We start from the raw sequence: 20,505 nt of genomic DNA, 5'->3' as shown, positions 1-20,505 counted from the left end.
ATCAGTAATTTGAATTTCGGACCAAATAAAATTAATTAATTATTAAATTATTAAGAACATAATTGATTTTAATTTATTTTAATTGTAATTTTCAAAATTAAAGAGGCTCCTCCTACTTTACCACGCCTTTAAATTCCAGTACAGTCCTACTCACTCAGAAACTCACTCTCTTTCTCTCTCTCTAAAAACAGAAACACCTTTCTCTCTCTACACATTTTTCTGAGAAATAAAAAATAAAAAAATCGGATTTCTGAGAAATTCACCGATCAATGGCGGAGAATTGCATCAGAAAACTGACGGTGGAAGTGTGCGACGCAAAGAACTTGATGCCGAAAGACGGCCAGGGCACGGCGAGCGCCTACGCCATCGTCGATTTCGACGGCCAACGCCGCCGTACAAAGACCATATTCCGGGATCTCAACCCCCAGTGGAACGAGAAGCTCGATTTCTTCGTCCACGACGCCGATTCCATGGCGGCGGAGACCATGGAGCTGAACGTCTACAACGACAAGAAGACCGGCAAGAGGAGCACTTTCCTCGGAAAAGTCAAAATTTCCGGCAGCACTTTTGTCAAATCCGGTGAAGATGTGCCCTTGGTTTACTATCCGTTGGAGAAAAGAAGCGTCTTTTCTCAGATCAAAGGTGAGATTGGCTTGAAAGTATGGTACGTGGATGAAGAGCCTCCACCGGCGCCGGCGCCGGAGAAGAACGACGCTCCACCTCCGTCTGCAACAACAGAGGAGAAGCCGGTGGAGAAGGAGGAGGACAAGAAGAAACCCGAATCAAAGCAAGAGGCAAAAAAGGAGGAAGAAAAAAAACCAGCCACGGAAGAGGCTAATAAGAAGGAAGAGAAACCACCGGAGAACGCGCCGCCGCAGACGCCGCCGCCTCCAACACCGCCGCCACCTACCGAAGTACAGCACCCACCAATTGCTCAGCAGAAAAGCACCCAAAACCCAGAAAAATCAATCATTTCTGAGAACTCAAAACACATTGAGATCGAATCAAAACTCTTCCAGAAAATCAACAGCGGGAAGGCGGATCGAAGAACCACCGCCTTCGATCTCGTAGATCCGATGCCATTTCTCTACGTTCGCGTCGCGAAAGCCAAGATTTCGAATCCGGACGCCGACTCCTCCTTCTTCGCGAAGCTGGTGATCGGGACCCACACCATCAGGACCAAATCACAAGCGGCGAACAGAGAGTGGGACCAGGTTTTCGCATTCGATAAAGACGGACTGAATTCGACCTCCCTCGAAGTTTCAATCTGGGCGCAGAAGAAGAGCAAAGACAAAGACGCCGCCGCCGCCGACGACGAGATCTCCGCCGGAACGGTGTCGTTCGATCTTCAGGAGGTGCCCAAACGAGTCCCCCCAGATAGCCCACTCGCGCCGCAGTGGTACAGCCTGGAAGGCGAAGGGTCGCCGGGAAATGACGTCATGCTGTCGGTGTGGGTCGGGACTCAAGCCGACGAGGCTTTTCAGGAGGCTTGGCAGTCGGATTCCGGCGGGTTGATACCGGAGACCCGAGCCAAGGTTTACTTGTCTCCGAAGCTGTGGTATTTGAGACTAACGGTCATCCAGACCCAGGACTTGCAGCTTGGTTCAGGCTCCGCGGGTTCCGAGCCTAAGGTTCGGATTCCGGAGCTGTACGTCAAAGCCCAGCTCGGCGCGCAGCTGTTCAAAACGAGCCGAACGAATGTCGGCTTCACTAATCCTACGTGGAACGAGGATCTGATCTTCGTAGCCGCCGAGCCGTTTGAGCCGTTTCTGACAATCACAGTGGAGGACGTGACAAATGGGCACTCAGTGGGCCACGCTAAGGTGCAGGTTGCCACGGTGGACAAGCGCACGGACGATAAATCAGAGCCCAGATCCAGGTGGTTTAATTTAATTGGAGACCAGGAAACCAAACCATACGCCGGCAGAATACACGTGCGTGTCTGCTTGGAAGGTGGGTACCACGTGCTTGACGAGGCAGCTCACGTGACCAGTGACGTCCGCCCCACAGCCAATCAGCTCTCCAAACCACCAATTGGCCTACTCGAAGTGGGCATAAGAGGCGCCACCAATCTCCTCCCCGTCAAAACCAAGGACGGTACACGTGGCACCACAGACGCTTACGTGGTCGCCAAATACGGCCCGAAGTGGGTCCGCACTCGCACGATCCTCGACCGTTTCAATCCCAGGTGGAACGAGCAGTACACGTGGGACGTCTACGACCCTTGCACCGTACTCACGATAGGCATATTCGACAACGCGAGGTACAACAAGATCAGCGAAGCGGGCCCCACGAAGGACAAGGACGTACGCCTCGGAAAGCTCAGGGTACGGCTCTCGACGCTGGACACCAATCGGGTGTACGTCGGCACGTACGCCCTCACGGTGTTGCTCCCGGGCGGGGCCAAGAAGATGGGCGAGATCGAGATCGCGCTCCGGTTTTCGTGCTCGTCGTGGATTAGTCTCATCCAAGCGTACGCCAATCCGACGCTGCCACGTATGCACTACGTGAAGCCGTTGGGCCCCGCCCAACAGGATATATTGAGGCACAACGCTATGAGAATCGTGACCACCAGGCTGGCCCGATCCGAGCCGGCACTCGGCCAGGAGGTGGTCCAATTCATGTTGGATTCGGACATGCACATGTGGAGCATGAGGAGGAGCAAAGCCAACTGGTTCCGCGTCGTCGGCTGCTTGTCGAAAGCAGCCCAATTCGCCAGGTGGCTCGACGGGATCCGAACATGGGCCCACCCGCCAACCACCGTTCTAGTCCACATCCTATTGATGGCCATCATTCTATGCCCGCACCTAATTTTGCCAACGGTTTTCATGTACGCGTTTCTCATCATAGCGTTGAGGTTTCGATTCCGTCAACGAGTGTCCATCACAATGGATCCAAGGTTGTCCCACGTGGACACGGTAGGGCCAGACGAGCTGGACGAGGAGTTCGACGGGTTTCCAACTACACGATCGGTTGACCAAATAAGGGTACGATACGACCGGTTGCGGGCCCTAGCGGGCCGGGCCCAGACACTACTAGGGGATTTGGCTGCACAAGGGGAGAGATTGGAGGCATTGTTCAATTGGAAAGATCCAAGAGCAACGGGTATATTTGTGGTGGTGTGCTTGTTTGCTTCTTTGTTGTTCTATGTTGTGCCTTTTAAGGCGTTTGTGTTGGGTTCCGGGTTTTATTACCTCCGACATCCGAGGTTCAGGGGTGATATGCCGTCCGTGCCGATGAACTTTTTCCGTCGCCTGCCGCCGCAGTCCGATCGGATTCTCTAGATGGATTTTTTTTTTTAATGTTTAATTTAATTTAATTTGTTTTTTTTTTCTTTTGGCTAGGGGAACTGTGATGCACTTTCCCGGTGTACCTGGAATATTGGTGAAATTAAATACAAGTAATTTAATTTGTTTTGTCTTGATGTGCTGACAATATTTATTTTTTGGGGGAAAAAGTGACCGTTGGAGTTTGGGAGCAACTGTCGTTTTCTAATTTAATTTATAACTATTTATTAAGTATTATGTTTGGTGGGAGTGTTGAATGCAGACATCTTGAATATGGTGACCGTTGCAGAGGCTGGAGGAGCGCATATTCTTCCTCCATTTATTTTATGTTTTTCCTTTTCGGTCTATTTTTGCTATCAAGAGTTGTACATTTACATGTGAGGGGAATTGGATGTATATAATTAAAACTGACACTTTTGGAATATTCAATTAAAAAAAAAAATCGAATTTGAAAAGATAAATTCAAGGGTAAATTATAACCACTCCTGAGATATAGTCAAATTACGAAAAATTTCTTCTTGTTTGGGTAATTACAACTACCTCTCAATTATAAATTTTCTTACACTTCTACCCTTCTGTTTCAAATTTAGATGAATCTTCTAGATTATATGAAATATTCTCAATTTTATACCCGTTTTATCCCATTCGAGCTCCATATTTTAAAGCAAGATGATCATAAGATGTGTTTTTTGGTTTGTATATATCAGATTATGGTGCATTAGAAACTGTATTTTTGTACAAAACAAGTACAAACTAAAGAACATTCCACGGAATCTAGATGATTATGTTGAATTTGAGACCATAAGTGTGGTGGACGTGTAAGAAAATTAATAGTTGAGGAGAGTAGATGTAATTATCCAAATAAGAGGGGTTTTTTCGTAATTTGATCATACCTCAGAGGTGGTTGCAATTTACCCTAAATTCAATTATGTTTATCCTAAATTCAATTATGTTCGATAAACATAACGGAAAAATCGGAGTTTGAAACGAAAAAACATGTTCCACAATCAGAAATTTTTGAATCATAAACGCTAAACTTCAATTTTTATATTTTTCACTCATATATAATATATAAATAACTAATCATATTAATTATAATAAAAAGAAATCGATTTTTTTTCAGGAATTCATAACCTCATATACATTCCTATTTCAAATAACATTATAAAAATCCTGAGAATTATATTTTTTTGGAATTCATAATAAAAAGTTGTTCCAAAATTGAAAATTTCATTCCGATTTCAACTTCAGTTATATATACAAGAACATAGATCAAAGTCATATTGTGCATTTGAGTTAATTAATTGTCAATAGACAATATAGTGCACTAGTGAAACTTTATTACATGTATAAATTTGTAATAGCAATTGTACAATAATTTTAGATTTATTAAAATAGTGGAGCAATTATATATAATACAAGTCGATTTTTGTATATATGATTCATGTGGGGATGATACGAACCCCCACAGATCTATTAGACATTTTTTTTTGATAATTTGATCTATTAGACATTTGCTTCATATAAGGATGAAGGTCAAAATGTTGACTTCATAAATAAATTAGTATATTAAAATTGCAATAATTGCACGTCTAATTATTTCATTTCATGTGATGATAACACAAACAGCACGTAAAGGACCATTTGAACTCAACGAGACGGCTAAAATAAAGTATAATTATATTATTTGTGAAGCAATTAATTATATTTCAAAACATATAAAAAGTAACCAAAATAATCAATAATTTTGAACCATGCACTTTGCTTGCAAATGCAATCTGCATTCTGAAGCTCTTTAGCACACAAGTTATATTCATGTTTCATTAAACCGCTAATCCTACAATTAACAGCAAAGTCTTTGACTAATTATCATGACTTAACTATTAATCGGTCTATTAATTAAGCTATATGAAGTCAACGTATAAGACAAGGCAAAGTCAAACTTTTTAGGACAGTAATCTGTTGGGAAAATTGGTTAAAAATTGAGTCATGAACAATTTTTTATCAATATTATTGTACGGTCTAATTGAGTATATAAATGAATTTTGGATTAGAACCAATTTTGTGGTGAATGAAAAAATTACTAGTCCAAAATATAAGGAAAGTGGGATTTGAGTTATCCCACATTGGAAAAGTAGAGAAGTACTGAGCTGTATATATATCAAAATATTGGGACGGGCCAAAAACATTAGATCATGGGCTTTTAACCCATTGGGCCCTTATTACTCGAAGCCCATCTCGATTGGTCTGACTGGTCTGAATTGGTGCGGCCGAACCAATACAAACCATTCGGCTCAACTCGAAACGGTGCAACCACTCCCAATTGGCTCAACTCGAAATGGTGCAACCATTCAAACAAAAGGTACCTTTTTGCTCCAAAGGATACTACTTTTCGATCCTTATAAATAGACCCTAACTTCCCCAAAATTCCTCACTTCAATCCAAAAACAAGCCTACTACATATTAACCCTACCCTTCACAGATTCTCTCGAAAAGTTCTACACAAAGTACAGTTCGTCGTACTTGGGATTTGGAGTGCTCCTATTCCAAGTTTTGCCGTTGTATCTTGGGAGACGATTTCCATTTAATCCGTTAGCACCGTTGCGGGGAAATTTCGTCTTAAGGACAGAGTCAACTCGCCTCGGCTAATCTTTTCGTATTTTCACTAATTAATTTGTTCAACCAATTTACTAAATTCACTACCCGTTTTATGTGTCGGGACCAACAATCTTAAGACGAAATATTTGTGATTTAGTAAATTGTGTTTTCTGCACACGTTGGTAAACGAGATGGAGAAGAAGATAGTCTGCCAAAAATCAAGAAGTTACAAAATACAATTGGAGAAAGTTCATTTTCGGACAGAACATGAAGTCCACATTCTTTCCCATTTTCGAAGGTGTTAAAGTCCGAATATAGCAAATTAACATTTCACAAAAGTTGTAGATAATCAAGTTAGCTTTCCAGAACATGTTAAATCGTCACAATCGGAGATCGTACGAGGAAGTTATGATGAAAACACGAAAGGGTGGCAGAACTGCCAATGCACCTTTTCATAAGAAATTACAACCGTTCGTGACCAATGCAACTCGTCGCATATTAACGCATCACCAATGTCCAATGCACGAAATTTTGATGAAAGAAGACTGAATCTAAGATCAATAATGAGGTTTTATATTATTTTTGATTCATGAATATTATTTAATATTTTTTTTCTGGTTCCATTGTAGGTGCAAATTTACAGCACACCTATTCCGACTTCGTGGCTTATTTTGATCATGATCCAATTCGAATCTCAGAAAACGTAAAACATAAAAGTTGTAGATAATTTTGTTGGCTGTTCGGATCATATTGAATCAACAAAATCGGACTTGGGACGGAAGAGATATGAATAAATCATTCAGCACTGCCATAATATTGACACGATTTGGTGCTACCCACAAAATCTTGAATTGACGAACATATAATTTATCGGGTATGCTTTTTAATTATAAGATATCTATTTGTGAAATATATTGATAATGCTATATGATATAATGGTGGATTATTGCATGATAGTTTAATTTCTATGTGGAAGCATATATATATATATGCTTAATGAATATTCATTATGTTTGTGTATGTACACTAATAATAGAAATATTTTTATCCTAAATGCAATAAAGTGATAGCATATATGTTAATTACTTGAATAAGTGTATTATAAACATCATGATATGTGCTATACTACATGACATTTCTTATGAAAATGCATATTTATTTGCATAAATTGCATATAGTTTTGATAGGGGATTAGCTTTCTCCCAATTTTCATTTGATGTGGAACCATTCAGTTGATAGATTTTCGAATATGTTATATGAAATTCGTGAGTACGTGATCTTATTAACGTTTTTAATATTATCTATGAACGATTAGACTTGTCTCGTATATTAAGTATAAGTTACTTAGTAAGAGGAATATTAGTATACATATTATTATTTGCGTAAACCATACTAATTCATCATAATTTTGTTATTGCATGGACAAGCATTGATTACGTGCTATAAAATTTATATCAATTCATTATGTTGGACATGAACTAATTTATGGCATGAAATATTATGTTCAAACTTGATGTTATTATATACTCGTGTGTATACTATATGTTGATATAATATGCTTGATATATTGTTTCTTTCTATGATCAACTAGTATGAACGTCGTGCTCACATGTCATATATTATGTTTATGTACATATGTTTTATATATGAATCATACTATTGTTTAATTAAAAGCGTGATTGAAATAAAATAGAAAGAAAGAGAAGCTCAATTCATGAGAGCACATGAGTAGTTCTTGTCTCAAGAACATAAGAGAAGATCGAATCGTTGGTTCAATTTGATATCACATTTACAATGTGATGATCTACAATGTGAATGGATGAGATCGGATTTTGATTTCCAAACATCCGAAATAATTGCAAACAACAATGAATGCTTTGTTGAAATAAAAATTCGAGCAATTTGCTTAAGAGCTTGCTTTGTAGAATTAAATCGTTGGATTTGGCTGAATTTTGAACGGCATGTTTAGGACATACAATCCTAAATTATGAACGATTAAGATTAGAATTTGTATATTCTAACATTAATATTGAATAGTGGAGATCAACTACCATTTGAAGAGATTAATATTTTCTTGTTTATTAACAAGATTTAAGTATCTTGACGGGTTTTCTCTTTTGAGGAAAATGAAGAAATCTTATTTGTTGACAAGATTTAAGTATCTTGAGAAGATTTCTCTTTCTGTACTTTCTTGAGAGAAAGAAATACAATACTTTGTAACTAAATATGTTGGTGATCCAATATATTTTTCTAACAAAAGAAAATGTATTTTGTTATATGTTGTATCCTTATTAATAAAAATAAAAATAAGGATCTCAAAGCATTTAAATGCTATGTGAATGAAAGTTGGAAAGTGCCAACTTTGACAAATGAATTAAGAAATGAGAACTAAAACTTTGGAAAAAGTTTATGGATATCATATTGATAAATTCTAGAATACATACTCTAGAATTTGTGGGGGTCTTTATCCCGAGCTAACCACATTAATATTTAGAAATGTGGGTGTCTTTAGACCCTAACCACATAAATATTTAGAAATGTGGGGGTGTTTAGGCAAAGGTAAAAAAGTACCTAAGTTAATATATAACGCCTAGTATAGTTAAGTGGATAAAATACTTAAGCATATTCATTGAATATGCAAATAATGATTGTACATAAGATAGTCATTCTTGATGCAAATTACATTATATTTTTCTTGTAAAATAAGAAAAATAAATAAGTTCTAAATAAGAGAACTAATAAATGTCTAAGTGGTAAATCATCAAAGTGATGAACAACCAAGTTAAAATATGTGTGATTGGTAAATCATCAAAGTGATGAACAACCAAGATACAACAAGATGACAAAGAAAATCAATATGTTTGATTTTGATTTGATTTTATAATTTATGAGTTATAAAATGAACAAAGGACAATTATTGAAATATTGTCTACATTGGAATTGTCTACATTGGAAGAATATACGTGGAAGTTAGTTTGTCTTCTTCCAAGTAGTAAACCATTAAGGTTTTGATGGACTATTCAAAGGAATGATTAAGGGTGGTCCAATAAAGCTAAATTAAATAGCTATGGAAATATTCTAAAGTAATATTTGATAAAATTGTGTTAGTAATTCTCGTAATAATGAGTGTGGCCAATGTGTTTATATTAAAAGCACATGGAAGTATATGTCTATAGACGACATTATAATCATGAGATAGTGATCATGATACTATTTTGAACGTTGAGAAAATATTGGAAAAGTAAAAATAAAATTTTTGATGTCAAAAGACGAGGGTCTAGACGATGTAATCTTACAGATTAAAATCACTAAGACAAAGATAGTCTTATTGAAAGTCTCATGTTGAGACACTACTAGAAAATTGATCTAGTTATCTAAAGACCAAGGGTCTACCTTGCCAAAAATAATGATGAACAATGGTTCAATTACAAATGTTTGGATAGTTTGGCAGCATAATGAATTGCAAACTAGTAAATATGTAATTCCAAAAATAATAATCATTCAATGATATTATAAGGGTTCTTAGGTAATCTAAGTATAGCCTTTAAATGGATTACATTAAAGAAAATATCTTATTGTATTAGGAAGGAACATTGGATGTATGAGTCCACTAAGATTATGTATCTTGGAAATCCTCAAACAAAATTGAATAGCTCGATTCATGGTCGAATTCGAATGTATAACTTGAGATAAGGTTAGAAAAGAAGTTGAATAAACTTCATAAAATTATTGGAGGATGTTCCGTGTTGGACTAAGTCGGTGTCTACAATTATGAATAAATTGTGATAACCAATCGGTTACGTTAAGGGCACAAACGACATGTATAATGGCAAGTATCGATACACTCGTACACATAAGACCATTAGGCAATTGATCTCAAAGGAAATAATATAACATTGATTATGAAAATCAATGGTTAATAGCGGATCCGCGACTAAAAGTCAACTAAAGAGATCAAACATATTGCCTGTCTAGGGGAGTGAATTAAAACCCATAAATTAAGGACAATCTTGGTGGTAACCCAACCATGCTGACTGGAGATCCCAAGAACTGGTTCAAAAGGGACAACTAAGCTAAGAAAATTCAGTGATGCACTAAGGAGTATATATTCCTATGGAATAATATATTTCCAACTCATTCCCGTGATAGACATTAGTGCTGCCTGCAGAGAGGGTAAAGGATAAGCGAAAGCTTTTAATGATTCCAAAACCTTATAACAAAAGGTGAGGTATTGGCAGGATACCTTTAATAGGAGATCACCTATGTAAGTGTATGAAGTGAGGGCCGCTTCAAAAACTTGACAAACACTTATGAATCCAAGATGTGTGTCCATGGCCAAAACGGACACAATCATGAGAACTAAGGAAATGTGAGAATAGTATTGTGTGGGTTGCATTGTCTTGGTTTACACGAACGGCTGACAGTTCAAGACATCGTGTTCACTACTCAGCCTAGTAAATCCGATGTAACTCCACTACGGAAGGTTCAAAGCTATATGCTACCTATCCCGATGCAATACTATTCGCGGGAACTCTAGAGAGAATCGACGCCCTCGTTTTCATTCATGTGGGGGATTGTTGGGAAAATTGGTTAAAAATTGAGTCATGAACAATTTTTTATCAATGTTATTGTACGGTCTAATTGAGTATATAAATGAATTTTGGATTAGAACCAATTTTGTGGTGAATGAAAAAATTACTAGTCCAAAATATAAGGAAAGTGGGATTTGAGTTATCCCACATTGGAAAAGTAGAGAAGTACTGAGCTGTATATATATCAAAATATTGGGACGGGCCAAAAACATTAGATCATGGGCTTTTAACCCATTGGGCCCTTATTACTCGAAGCCCATCTCGATTGGTCTGACTGGTCTGAATTGGTGCGGCCGAACCAATACAAACCATTCGGCTCAACTCGAAACGGTGCAACCACTCCCAATTGGCTCAACTCGAAATGGTGCAACCATTCAAACAAAAGGTACCTTTTTGCTCCAAAGGATACTACTTTTCGATCCTTATAAATAGACCCTAACTTCCCCAAAATTCCTCACTTCAATCCAAAAACAAGCCTACTACATATTAACCCTACCCTTCACAGATTCTCTCGAAAAGTTCTACACAAAGTACAGTTCGTCGTACTTGGGATTTGGAGTGCTCCTATTCCAAGTTTTGCCGTTGTATCTTGGGAGACGATTTCCATTTAATCCGTTAGCACCGTTGCGGGGAAATTTCGTCTTAAGGACAGAGTCAACTCGCCTCGGCTAATCTTTTCGTATTTTCACTAATTAATTTGTTCAACCAATTTACTAAATTCACTACCCGTTTTATGTGTCGGGACCAACATAATCTTGTCTAAACAATTTCTTTCTTCATGCATGTTCTCGTTCAGGTGTAAACGGGAAATATTAATATATTATATGAAAATAATAAATATTTTTGTTAAATTACGAATACCATCTTAATGTTTGATTTAGTGCTCGTTCAATTACCTGGATTAACCGGACGGCATGTTATTACTTATTAGCCCCTACAATTTAATCAGTAGAATGGTAACTGAACGAACCCTTAGGGATTTTCACACGTACAAAGAAGGTGCTTTCAAATTTTGAAAGTGAGATAATTATTCTGTAATTAAACCTCCAAGATTAATTAATTTAGTAAATTCACCACTTATTTAAATAATGCCCTCGCGGTTGATTATTTTTTTTAAACTTATTTTTCCAATGATCATTACTCAACATGATCAATTAACAAGCAAATTAAATGATATTTGCTTTAAAAAAAAAAGCAAATTAAATGAAATAAAACACAAAGTAATTAACTATTCCCATCACAAGAAAATACAATTAATCAAGAAAGTAATTACAAATCCACTACCACACTGTCCAAAAAATATTATGTGGCTAACCAAAAAAAAATTAACAACTTATTAATACACACTCTTATAATTAAAACCATTTACTTGTCTTATCTTATTACATTTGAATATATATAAAAATTATGTATGCATACTTAAAACCCTCGAGGATTAAGGGTTTTAATTAATATATAAATAATTGAAGTATAGAAATACCACGAATTCTCAAATTCGGCTTTCTTTTTATTGATAACAATATTTTGGGGAAAAAAAAACAAACAAACAAACAAACCTTAATTTTTACGACGAATTTCCAAATCAAATTCCGAAGCCCTAATCAGGCGTAATCGCACATGCCGTATATACAGAATCCACCGGTCATGCACCTCTTATTGCAGGCGCCACAGTGCCTCTTGTCGAACGCGAGATTCACGCACTTCCCTCTGCAGCACGACTCCGTAAAAGCGCATTTGTTCTTGCATGCCCCGCAGTTATTTTCGTCGAAATGCAAGTCCATGCACTTGTTGTTACAGCAAGTCGTGTTTCTCCCTTCCGAAATTTGGCTGCAGATCTCTTCGTCCTTGTTGCAGTGGTCGGCCGCTCTCGGGTTCTCGTTTTGCTGGAGAAACCGCCCCACCCTTTTTGCTGCCGCTACCGCCGGTTTGATGGGCTGAGAAGGGTTTTCCGGTGGTGGTGGAGAAATGGAGTTTTGGGTGGTGAAAAGTAGGGTTAAGGCCATGGTTATTGCTACGATGGCGAAGATGGTCTTGATGATCATCTTCATTGTTCTGAACTTGGAGAAATAATCGTCGTTTTACCACTTTTTTTTTTTTTTTTTTTTTTAATTTGATTTTTTTTTTCTTTCTGGTTCTTGATTTAGAAATGAGAGAGAGGAGAGATGATTGATTATTATGGGAGATGGAGTGGAGTAGAGTTAGGGTTTAATTATAGGGTTAGCAGAATGAATTAAGAGTTGACGCTGAAATTATGGTGAAAGATTCACCCCCTTTGGGTTGTGTTTGTTGCATGCATGGAGTGTGTTCTAATTTATTTATATAATTTTTTTTTTAATTTGGAACAATATATATTCGAATTTCATATTCGAAAAAAAAAAGTCCCGTATATAATCTTGCATTTGAAATATCAGAGGATACAGTGGTGGAGCCAGCATAAGGCCAGAGGGGCCATGGCCCCTCCAACAATTCTCGAGACCCTACATTTTTATGTAAATATTAAAAAAAAAGTTGTGTATAATTAGCATTTTTGGCTCTTCATAAAATTTTCAATGCATTCAGCCCCGTGAACATAAAATTCTGGTTCCGCTAATGGGATGAGGCTATTGATGGTAAAGGAGGAAATAAATTAAAGAAATTGTGGATTTTTTTTTATAAATGAAAGAAATTATAGAATTAATCATGGAAAAGAATTAATATACTATATGTTCTAACAAAAAGAAGGTTAATTTTTAATTTATGTATAAGTAATTAAAAAGGAGTTTTCAATTACTTAATATAAGATCTCAACTTAAACCTCCTGAATTGACAGGTGGTGCGCACAATATTGTGCAGTCAAATACACGATTACATGTTTTTTGAACCACAAGTTATATACACACACAATCTTCCCCAAGAAACTTATATAAGTGGTAATAAAATTAATTAATTAATTAATTTTGAAATAACTTGTGAATATACCATATATAGTTACGAGGGGATTTGACCTTGGGCAATAAAAAAAAATGTATTTAAGTCGTAGAGGTGAGAATTGCTTCACTGGGAAAATTAAAGCACCGATGAAGAAGTGTTATTTCATCTTGATTCTTGTGGTGTATACGTGTCCATATGCATATTAAAGTCAAATGTTATTTTACTACATAAATAAGTCTTCCGTTGACTTAATATGAATATTGCACATTCTATGATCTACATTCCGTTTTAGATTCTCTTCGTTTCACGTACGAGATTCGATTCAACGTTATAACTAAAATGGGCTGTTTAGTTTTTCTTCGTGGTCTTTTATATGAGGCCCAAAACAATTAAGCCCAAAGGCGTTTTTATTATTTTGACAAAAGCGTATGTCCAAGTAAGAATATTTTTAACGGGTTAAATACAAAAATACCCCTGTACTGATAGAACTTTGCATCATACCACCCTGTACAGATACTACATATAAATATAAAACCCCTCAGTGTTACATTTTCAAAAAATATGACGAAAATACTCCTGCTAAAGCATATATATAAGGGTTTGTTTGAACCATTTTCCACTATATTTTTACCATTTTCAGTCCATTTTACTTGGAAAATTTTGGTATTTAAATTTTTTTTCTCCAAAACATCCAATTGCTTAATTTTTTTGTAATTTTCTGAATAAAACCTTATATTTTTGTCATTTTGAGTTTCTTAATTTTTTTCTTAAATGTTTTCCGATAGTTCAAACATCCTAAGATTACAAACATCTTTACAATCCTATGGTTGTTGAGAATTTGAACTACCGAAAGACATTTAAGAAAAAAAGGAAGAAATTCAAAGTGACAAAAATAAAAGGTTTTATTCAGAAAAAAAAAATTCCAAGCAATTAGATGTTTTGTAGAGAAAAAATAAAAATACCAAATTTCCCAAGTAAAATTGACCGAAAATGTTAAAAATTATATATATTGGAAAATGGCTCAAACAAGCCCTTATATTTATAGCCTTTAGCAGGGGTATTTTCGTCAGGTTTTGGAAAAAATGTAACAATAGGGAGGTTTTTGTATTTATCTGTAGTAAAATGGGTATATGATACAAAATCCATAGTACATGGGTGTTTTTGTATTTAACCTTATTTTAAAAGGCACAAGTCACAACATATATTATTTTCTTTTTTTAATTCTTTTTTGTTTTTGGCAAAAATGAAAAATATGAAATCACGAGAACAATCATGTAACCCTCTTACCTTATCCGGATCCTCATATATTCCATTGAGGTCATAATTTTATATGCGATACAAGATAGTAATTTATTGCGTTTACTTCGTACATATATAGTAGAAAGTCGATAAATTGTATATGAATCTTATAACATTTACACAAGTTTTTGGTCTTATCAAACATGGAGGACTATAATTTTTTTTATTAGCACTACCTCTATTCCATATTATGTGTCGTTATTCAGTCCACATAAAATTAGAGAAAAAAATGGGTTGTAATTAATAAGGGAGAAGAGAGAGTATTGGAAATAGCGGCTAATAAAGATAAAATTGATAATTATTGAATAAAAAAATGCAGTATTGAAATTGTAACGTATATGTTAATATATAACAATTTATTTTTCTTTCTCTAAAGTGGTATGTTAATGGAAGGAAGGGAGTATATGCCAATCCCACAAGCCACAACTAGTATAATATAACAGTGCTGATGAATGCTGAATGCTAATCCAGAAGAAACACACAATTATGAATCATTGCAAAATCAAATTTATTAATATTTAATTAGGACTTTTAATTAGTGGGATATGATGTAATAAATTCCCAAGCACAGTAGGCATGATATATCACCATTGACGAACAACTATATTTTTTCTATATATATATATATGTATGACTGTATGTATATATATGTATACACACACCCGTGACAAGCATGCATAAGTCCATGCCTCTGCTTTCTTTGGAAATGCCAATTTATTTCTTTATATATATATATATATTCATTTAAAAATTTGTTCCTGAAAGTAACACCATGGAATAAAAATTATTAACAAAAAGTTAGGCGAGTGGGAACTCACCAGAAATTTAAAGAAATCATAAGTTGACCTTTTTTCCCGGGTGGCTTGGCCCTATATATATATATATATATATATATATATATATATATATATATATATATTTCAATTCAACTGATTTCTCTAATAATAATATAATTAGTTTGTGCCTTTATAAAACACCATTTTGGTCCACAGTTTTTGTAGCAAATTATAATCTCTTTTCAACAACATCAAAGAAATAAGAAGACTTCAGCGGCGGCAGCGGTGGCGGTTCATGGCTTTCCGGCAGCGGCAGTTGGTGGCGGTGCTCCTCTTATATTTCTTCCTATTAATGGTGACCTCCTCCGCGGTTCCCATATCTAGTAAGTCTTATAACTAAAAAAAAACTACAATATATGTACACTTATTTACTTAGCTGAAAATGTAATTTATTTGTTTTTTCATTTTTTTCATTTTTGTAAGATTTTAATTATGGTATGAAAATACTTATATATTGATATTTGTGGCTAACAGGGAGCCTTAAGACATTCAAAAACCAGGTTTCAGTTACTTATTTTCCCTATCATCAAGTACTCTCTCTCTCTCTCTCTCTCTCTCTCTCTCTCTACATATCTATGTATATATTAAATGCTATGCTAAGAACTTAATTTTCTAGAGGATTTTTCAGAAGTAGCACCAAATTTGTAGGTTGGTACACGAGATTCTCTTTATTTGCATCAACTAGTCTAACTGTGGAAGTATTGAATGATAAGACTAATATTTTTCAAATGCAAATATTTTTAATCTCCAATACACCCCTCAAGTTCAATAAATTACATTTGAAACTGTCTAACACTAGAAATATTTGGAATGAATAATTGTGAGATTCGAATTCAAGACCTTTTATTTGGCCAAACTCTGATACAATGTGCAGTGGCCACCTCAACAAAAAGAAGAAGAAAAAATCTATTAGTGAAAATGTGTCATTCAATGTTAATATTTTCAATAACTATAGTAAATTTTGTAAAAACTAAAAAATGCAAAGTGGAATAATAACTTAATATAATTTTGGTAGGAGAATCTTTTGACACCATAAAACTCAAATATCATAATGTAAAATAGTGCTTCTTTCTACCTAAATAACATGTAGTTTGACTTTACAAGTCCACTTATCTTTGCACACCAATTAAAATCATAAATATTAATATTTAATATAGTGCTTCTATAGAAGTCCACTTACTCGGTGGGTGTATGAGTCAATCACCCTTTTCTTGTACTTATCCAATTTTTTGTTTGGTAGTATAATCCATATATATAATTGAGCTTATTTGATGTTATAATACCGGATGAAATATATCGAGTAATTTTTAACTGTTGATCTGCACATATATAATTACACATATGTGTATGTGTGCTTAGTGTAAAATTATTTAGTCTCATCGACGGTTAACTCATCCAATGCATACGTAATTATAACTCGATGTAGCATCTAAAACCTCCGCATAACTGTGTAAATTACGAGTTGTATTCATCAAGTGTAACAATGATCAAATATTAATATTACTAATTTGTTTTTATTTATTTAATTATTTATTCTATTTATATATTGAAGGATGTGAAAATGGAGAAGTTGGTAGAAGGAAGAATGGAAATGGAACTTGCAGATTATCCAGGGACAGGAGCAAACCATAATCATGATCCAACCCCACCTAGAACCTAATGAGGGTACTTTGGTAATTTGACATGTAAATCATTGTGTATTTCAGACAAAAGAATTATGAATCCCATGTCTCTTATTGTTGTGTTGTGTATGTACGTGTGTCTAATTAATCATGTCCTTTAATTTTTCTTAATTGTCGTTTCTTAATGCATATAACTTCTCGTAAATTCTTGTGCATTTTTATTATGTTTCAGATTTAATGGGCTTGTGTAGATTATATTCTACCATTAATTTCTTAGATAAAGCCCAATTCATTCGGGCCTTCTGTAGAAAAATATATTATGGGCCGGGCTTGAAGCCTGCGTAATTGTATATATTGTTAATAATTCCTTGAAATTTATTAAAGTTTACCAGAAGTGCCAACTACTGAGTTGTAAAGTCAATTAGATATATATTCCTGTATTAAAGTTAAATATGCTAAAGACATTTGGTTGGTCTTTTAGTAAATTTTGGTATGAATTGAATTTGAAGTCTAACAGTAATGCAACTAATAAATGTTTTGAGAAATTTGAGTTGAGAAGGAAAAGCATATTATTATTACATATATATATACCTTAATCTTTTCAATAGTGACTTTAGGTTAAAGAAATGTCTTAATTAACCAGCCAGGTGTTAATTACTGTTTGCAGAAACACAGTACAAAATCATATATGATATTTTGATTGATTTGATTAAAGTTTACCATAAGTGTGAATTAATGTGCTGTAAAGTCAATTAGAAATGGTATATTGTAATAACTATCGGTTAAAGAATATATTATTGATGTTGGAACATAGTATATCATAACCTAGCAAGCCCTGGAATAACTACAGCAACATTATAAATAGATCCAAATTAAATGAATTAGATCACTCCATTCAATTATACATTATCTCTCATTGAGAAAAACACAAACACACACACCCAAGAAAATTAAATGGCCAACCAAAACCGCAAGCTGGCAGTTGTTGTGGGGTGCAACTACAAAACAATGGGTTTGTTCGGTGAATTAGATGGGTGTCACAATGATGCGTTCAAAATACACCAGATGCTTACCACCCGGTTCGGATACGACCCAAAAAGCGTCGTTCTGATGACGGACCGTGCAGACAGTCCCCTAATGCCAACCGGGAAAAATATCAAGGACAAACTCAAGACGATGATAGACGCCTCAAAAGCTGGAGATAACCTGTTTTTCTTCTTCGCAGGTCACGGAGGAATCGTCGAACCACGTGTTAAGGGCCGTAAGCCAGCTCAATCCATCACGCCTTGCGATGGCAATGCCATCACAAGTAAGTAACTTAACTACCTAGGTTTCATTATATATATATATATATATATATATATATATATATATATATATATATATATATATATATATATATATATATATACATATTAAGGAACTAATTCGTTATATTAATACCATGCACGACGAGTGTACGTGTAGGTTTGGACTTTCGGTACCTCGTGAATCGTCTCCATAAGGGGGCTTCTTTCACGATCTTGGCGGACTCGTGCTGCAGCGGGGGTCTCATAGACAAGGAGCCGGTGCAGGTGGGGCCGCCCCATATCCTCCTTCAAGATCAAGCGGCCGACGACGACGTCGATGAAGACGAACCTGCTCCTCCTGGTGACGACAGCAGATTTGTTTCATATGAAGTGTTGTTAGACAAAGTGTCAACACTATCCGGGTTGAATGACCCGGATCTTGGAGTCCACATGGTGAACCTATTCGGATCTGACGCCAGTCTGATGTTCCAAATGCTGCCAGCCAACCAGCGCCCGACTCCCTTGACACCCGATCAAGGGATACTGCTCAGCGGGTGCGGGCCAAACGGGAGTACTTACGAAGACCCTGATGAGAATTGTGGAGCCTTTACAAAGTTTGTATCCCAATTTTTTATGAAGCAAAAACCCGAAACCCGAAAAATAAGCAACCGGAAGCTGATCCTCATGGCAAGCTAGGAACTTCTTGGGGAATCCAAACCGTGACGGCCCGCCGCAGTTTCCATGCCTTTATTCCAGCCGGAAGAATGCCGATGCACCGTTCCTCAACTACAAACCTAAGGCCGGCCGGGCATCAGATTCATATGAAGAAAACGAGGAAGAGCAACCGACAACCAGCAAATGAAGATCGATCCACGAGTACTACTACTACTACTACGTACCACCACTAATTATTACTTTTATATATATATATATATATATATATATATATATATATATATATATATATATATATATATATATATGATATACTTTTTTTTTGATAAACATATATAATATATATACTTGCAATAATTGATATGGTGACGTTGTAATAATTGTCACTTTTTAAAGTGACTAATTAGTTTTATATATATGTATATATAATGAAATGAAGAGGACTAGCTGTTATATTATTTATGTCTATGATTTTATTCTACCACGCACAATTAATCAATACATTTGTTAATTATGAGATAATAGTAATTACAAGAATATCACTCATGTAATTTATGTATTAACGAAAAAAGCACCATATATATATATATATATAATTGATTAGTGGTTGAGGATGCAACGACGAGGAAAGACGCGATGGGGAGGTGGTGGAGGGGCGGCGGGGGAGGTGGAGTTGCAACCATAGAGACAATAACATCTGTCGAGGCGATTGCCGGCATTGTCACCACATTGAAAATCCTCAGCGCCTTGGCAACTTATAGCACAAGCACGCGGCTCACAAATCTCCTCATCCATGCACCTTGATGTCATCCGGTGCCTACAGTTCTTCTTCTTGCCCTCCGCATCACACACAGCAACTCCTGTACGTACGTACATGTGTGCGCGTTAGAGAGAGGGAGAGAGAGAGAGAGAGAGAGAGAGAGAGAGAGAGAGAGAGAGAGAGAGAGAGAGAGAGAGAGAGAGAGAGAGAGAGAGAGAGAGAGAGAGAGAGAGAGAGAGAGAGAGAGAGAGAGAGACCAGTACCAGAGGCAAAAATTAGTAACATCATCAACAAGGTGACCATCCGAAGTTTGTTGTCCATTTTTGATTGTGATGAGTGATACAATATTATATGGTGGTTATATGATATTGCATGTCTTATATATATATAGCACTTCTCTGTGTGTGGCAGACAATTAATGTGCATTAATTATATACTAATCTTGTTGATGAACTCAAACTTTATTTATCATTTACAGAATAGGATGAATTTATTTTCTTATTATCTTGTAATTATCTCTAATCATTCCTTAATTTGTGCACATGAGTACATTAGATGCATGCAATACAACACACAATAGATGCAATATAATTAAAAAGAAGTTGAATATGTTTGTACACAATTATTTTGCATTTTG

The 20,505-nt window shown here is 35.9% G+C and overlaps 4 protein-coding genes across 4 annotated transcripts; 3 read left to right on the top strand and 1 right to left on the bottom strand.

The window, feature by feature from the left end:
• The first annotated feature begins 19 nt into the window (after positions 1–19).
• On the top strand, positions 20–3,416 carry LOC105976682 (C2 calcium/lipid-binding plant phosphoribosyltransferase family protein). The gene has a single exon (XM_013001939.2). It carries the CDS (start codon positions 270–272, stop codon positions 3,282–3,284), a length of 3,015 nt encoding a protein of 1,004 aa, XP_012857393.2. The 5' UTR covers positions 20–269; the 3' UTR covers positions 3,285–3,416.
• An 8,415-nt stretch (positions 3,417–11,831) lies between these two features.
• Positions 11,832–12,595, bottom strand: LOC105976520 (stigma-specific STIG1-like protein 2). Its single transcript, XM_013001757.2, has one exon. The coding sequence runs from the start codon at positions 12,523–12,525 to the stop codon at positions 12,079–12,081; it is 447 nt and encodes a 148-aa protein (XP_012857211.2). The 5' UTR covers positions 12,526–12,595; the 3' UTR covers positions 11,832–12,078.
• Positions 12,596–15,596: 3,001 nt separating this feature from the next.
• On the top strand, positions 15,597–17,237 carry LOC105976546 (uncharacterized). Its single transcript, XM_088825716.1, has 3 exons — positions 15,597–15,845; positions 15,997–16,048; positions 17,074–17,237. Exons 1-3 carry the CDS (start codon positions 15,758–15,760, stop codon positions 17,180–17,182), a joined length of 249 nt encoding a protein of 82 aa, XP_088681842.1. The 5' UTR covers positions 15,597–15,757; the 3' UTR covers positions 17,183–17,237.
• An 812-nt stretch (positions 17,238–18,049) lies between these two features.
• LOC148766747 (metacaspase-9-like) lies at positions 18,050–19,315 on the top strand. The gene is made up of 2 exons (XM_088825387.1): positions 18,050–18,453; positions 18,612–19,315. The coding sequence occupies exons 1-2, from the start codon at positions 18,099–18,101 to the stop codon at positions 19,127–19,129; spliced, it is 873 nt and encodes a 290-aa protein (XP_088681513.1). The 5' UTR covers positions 18,050–18,098; the 3' UTR covers positions 19,130–19,315.
• Positions 19,316–20,505: the final 1,190 nt, after the last annotated feature.

The sequence above is a fragment of the Erythranthe guttata genome, chromosome 11 (genome assembly GCF_056151865.1).
Source record: "Erythranthe guttata isolate IM_541 chromosome 11, IM_541, whole genome shotgun sequence".
NCBI lineage: Eukaryota > Viridiplantae > Streptophyta > Magnoliopsida > Lamiales > Phrymaceae > Erythranthe > Erythranthe guttata.
This window is presented reverse-complemented; position numbering and strand designations above follow the sequence as displayed.

Bases quoted from the DNA above. Each gene is read 5' to 3' on its own strand.
- LOC105976682 (XM_013001939.2), top strand. From the start codon at position 270: ATGGCGGAGAATTGCATCAGAAAACTGACGGTGGAAGTGTGCGACGCA.
- LOC105976520 (XM_013001757.2), bottom strand. From the start codon at position 12,525: ATGAAGATGATCATCAAGACCATCTTCGCCATCGTAGCAATAACCATG.
- LOC105976546 (XM_088825716.1), top strand. From the start codon at position 15,758: ATGGCTTTCCGGCAGCGGCAGTTGGTGGCGGTGCTCCTCTTATATTTC. The intron at 15,846-15,996 runs GTAAGTCTTATA...TGTGGCTAACAG, and splicing joins CTCCGCGGTTCCCATATCTA to GGAGCCTTAAGACATTCAAA. The intron at 16,049-17,073 runs TCAAGTACTCTC...TTATATATTGAA, and splicing joins GTTACTTATTTTCCCTATCA to GGATGTGAAAATGGAGAAGT.
- LOC148766747 (XM_088825387.1), top strand. From the start codon at position 18,099: ATGGCCAACCAAAACCGCAAGCTGGCAGTTGTTGTGGGGTGCAACTAC. The intron at 18,454-18,611 runs GTAAGTAACTTA...GTGTACGTGTAG, and splicing joins CGATGGCAATGCCATCACAA to GTTTGGACTTTCGGTACCTC.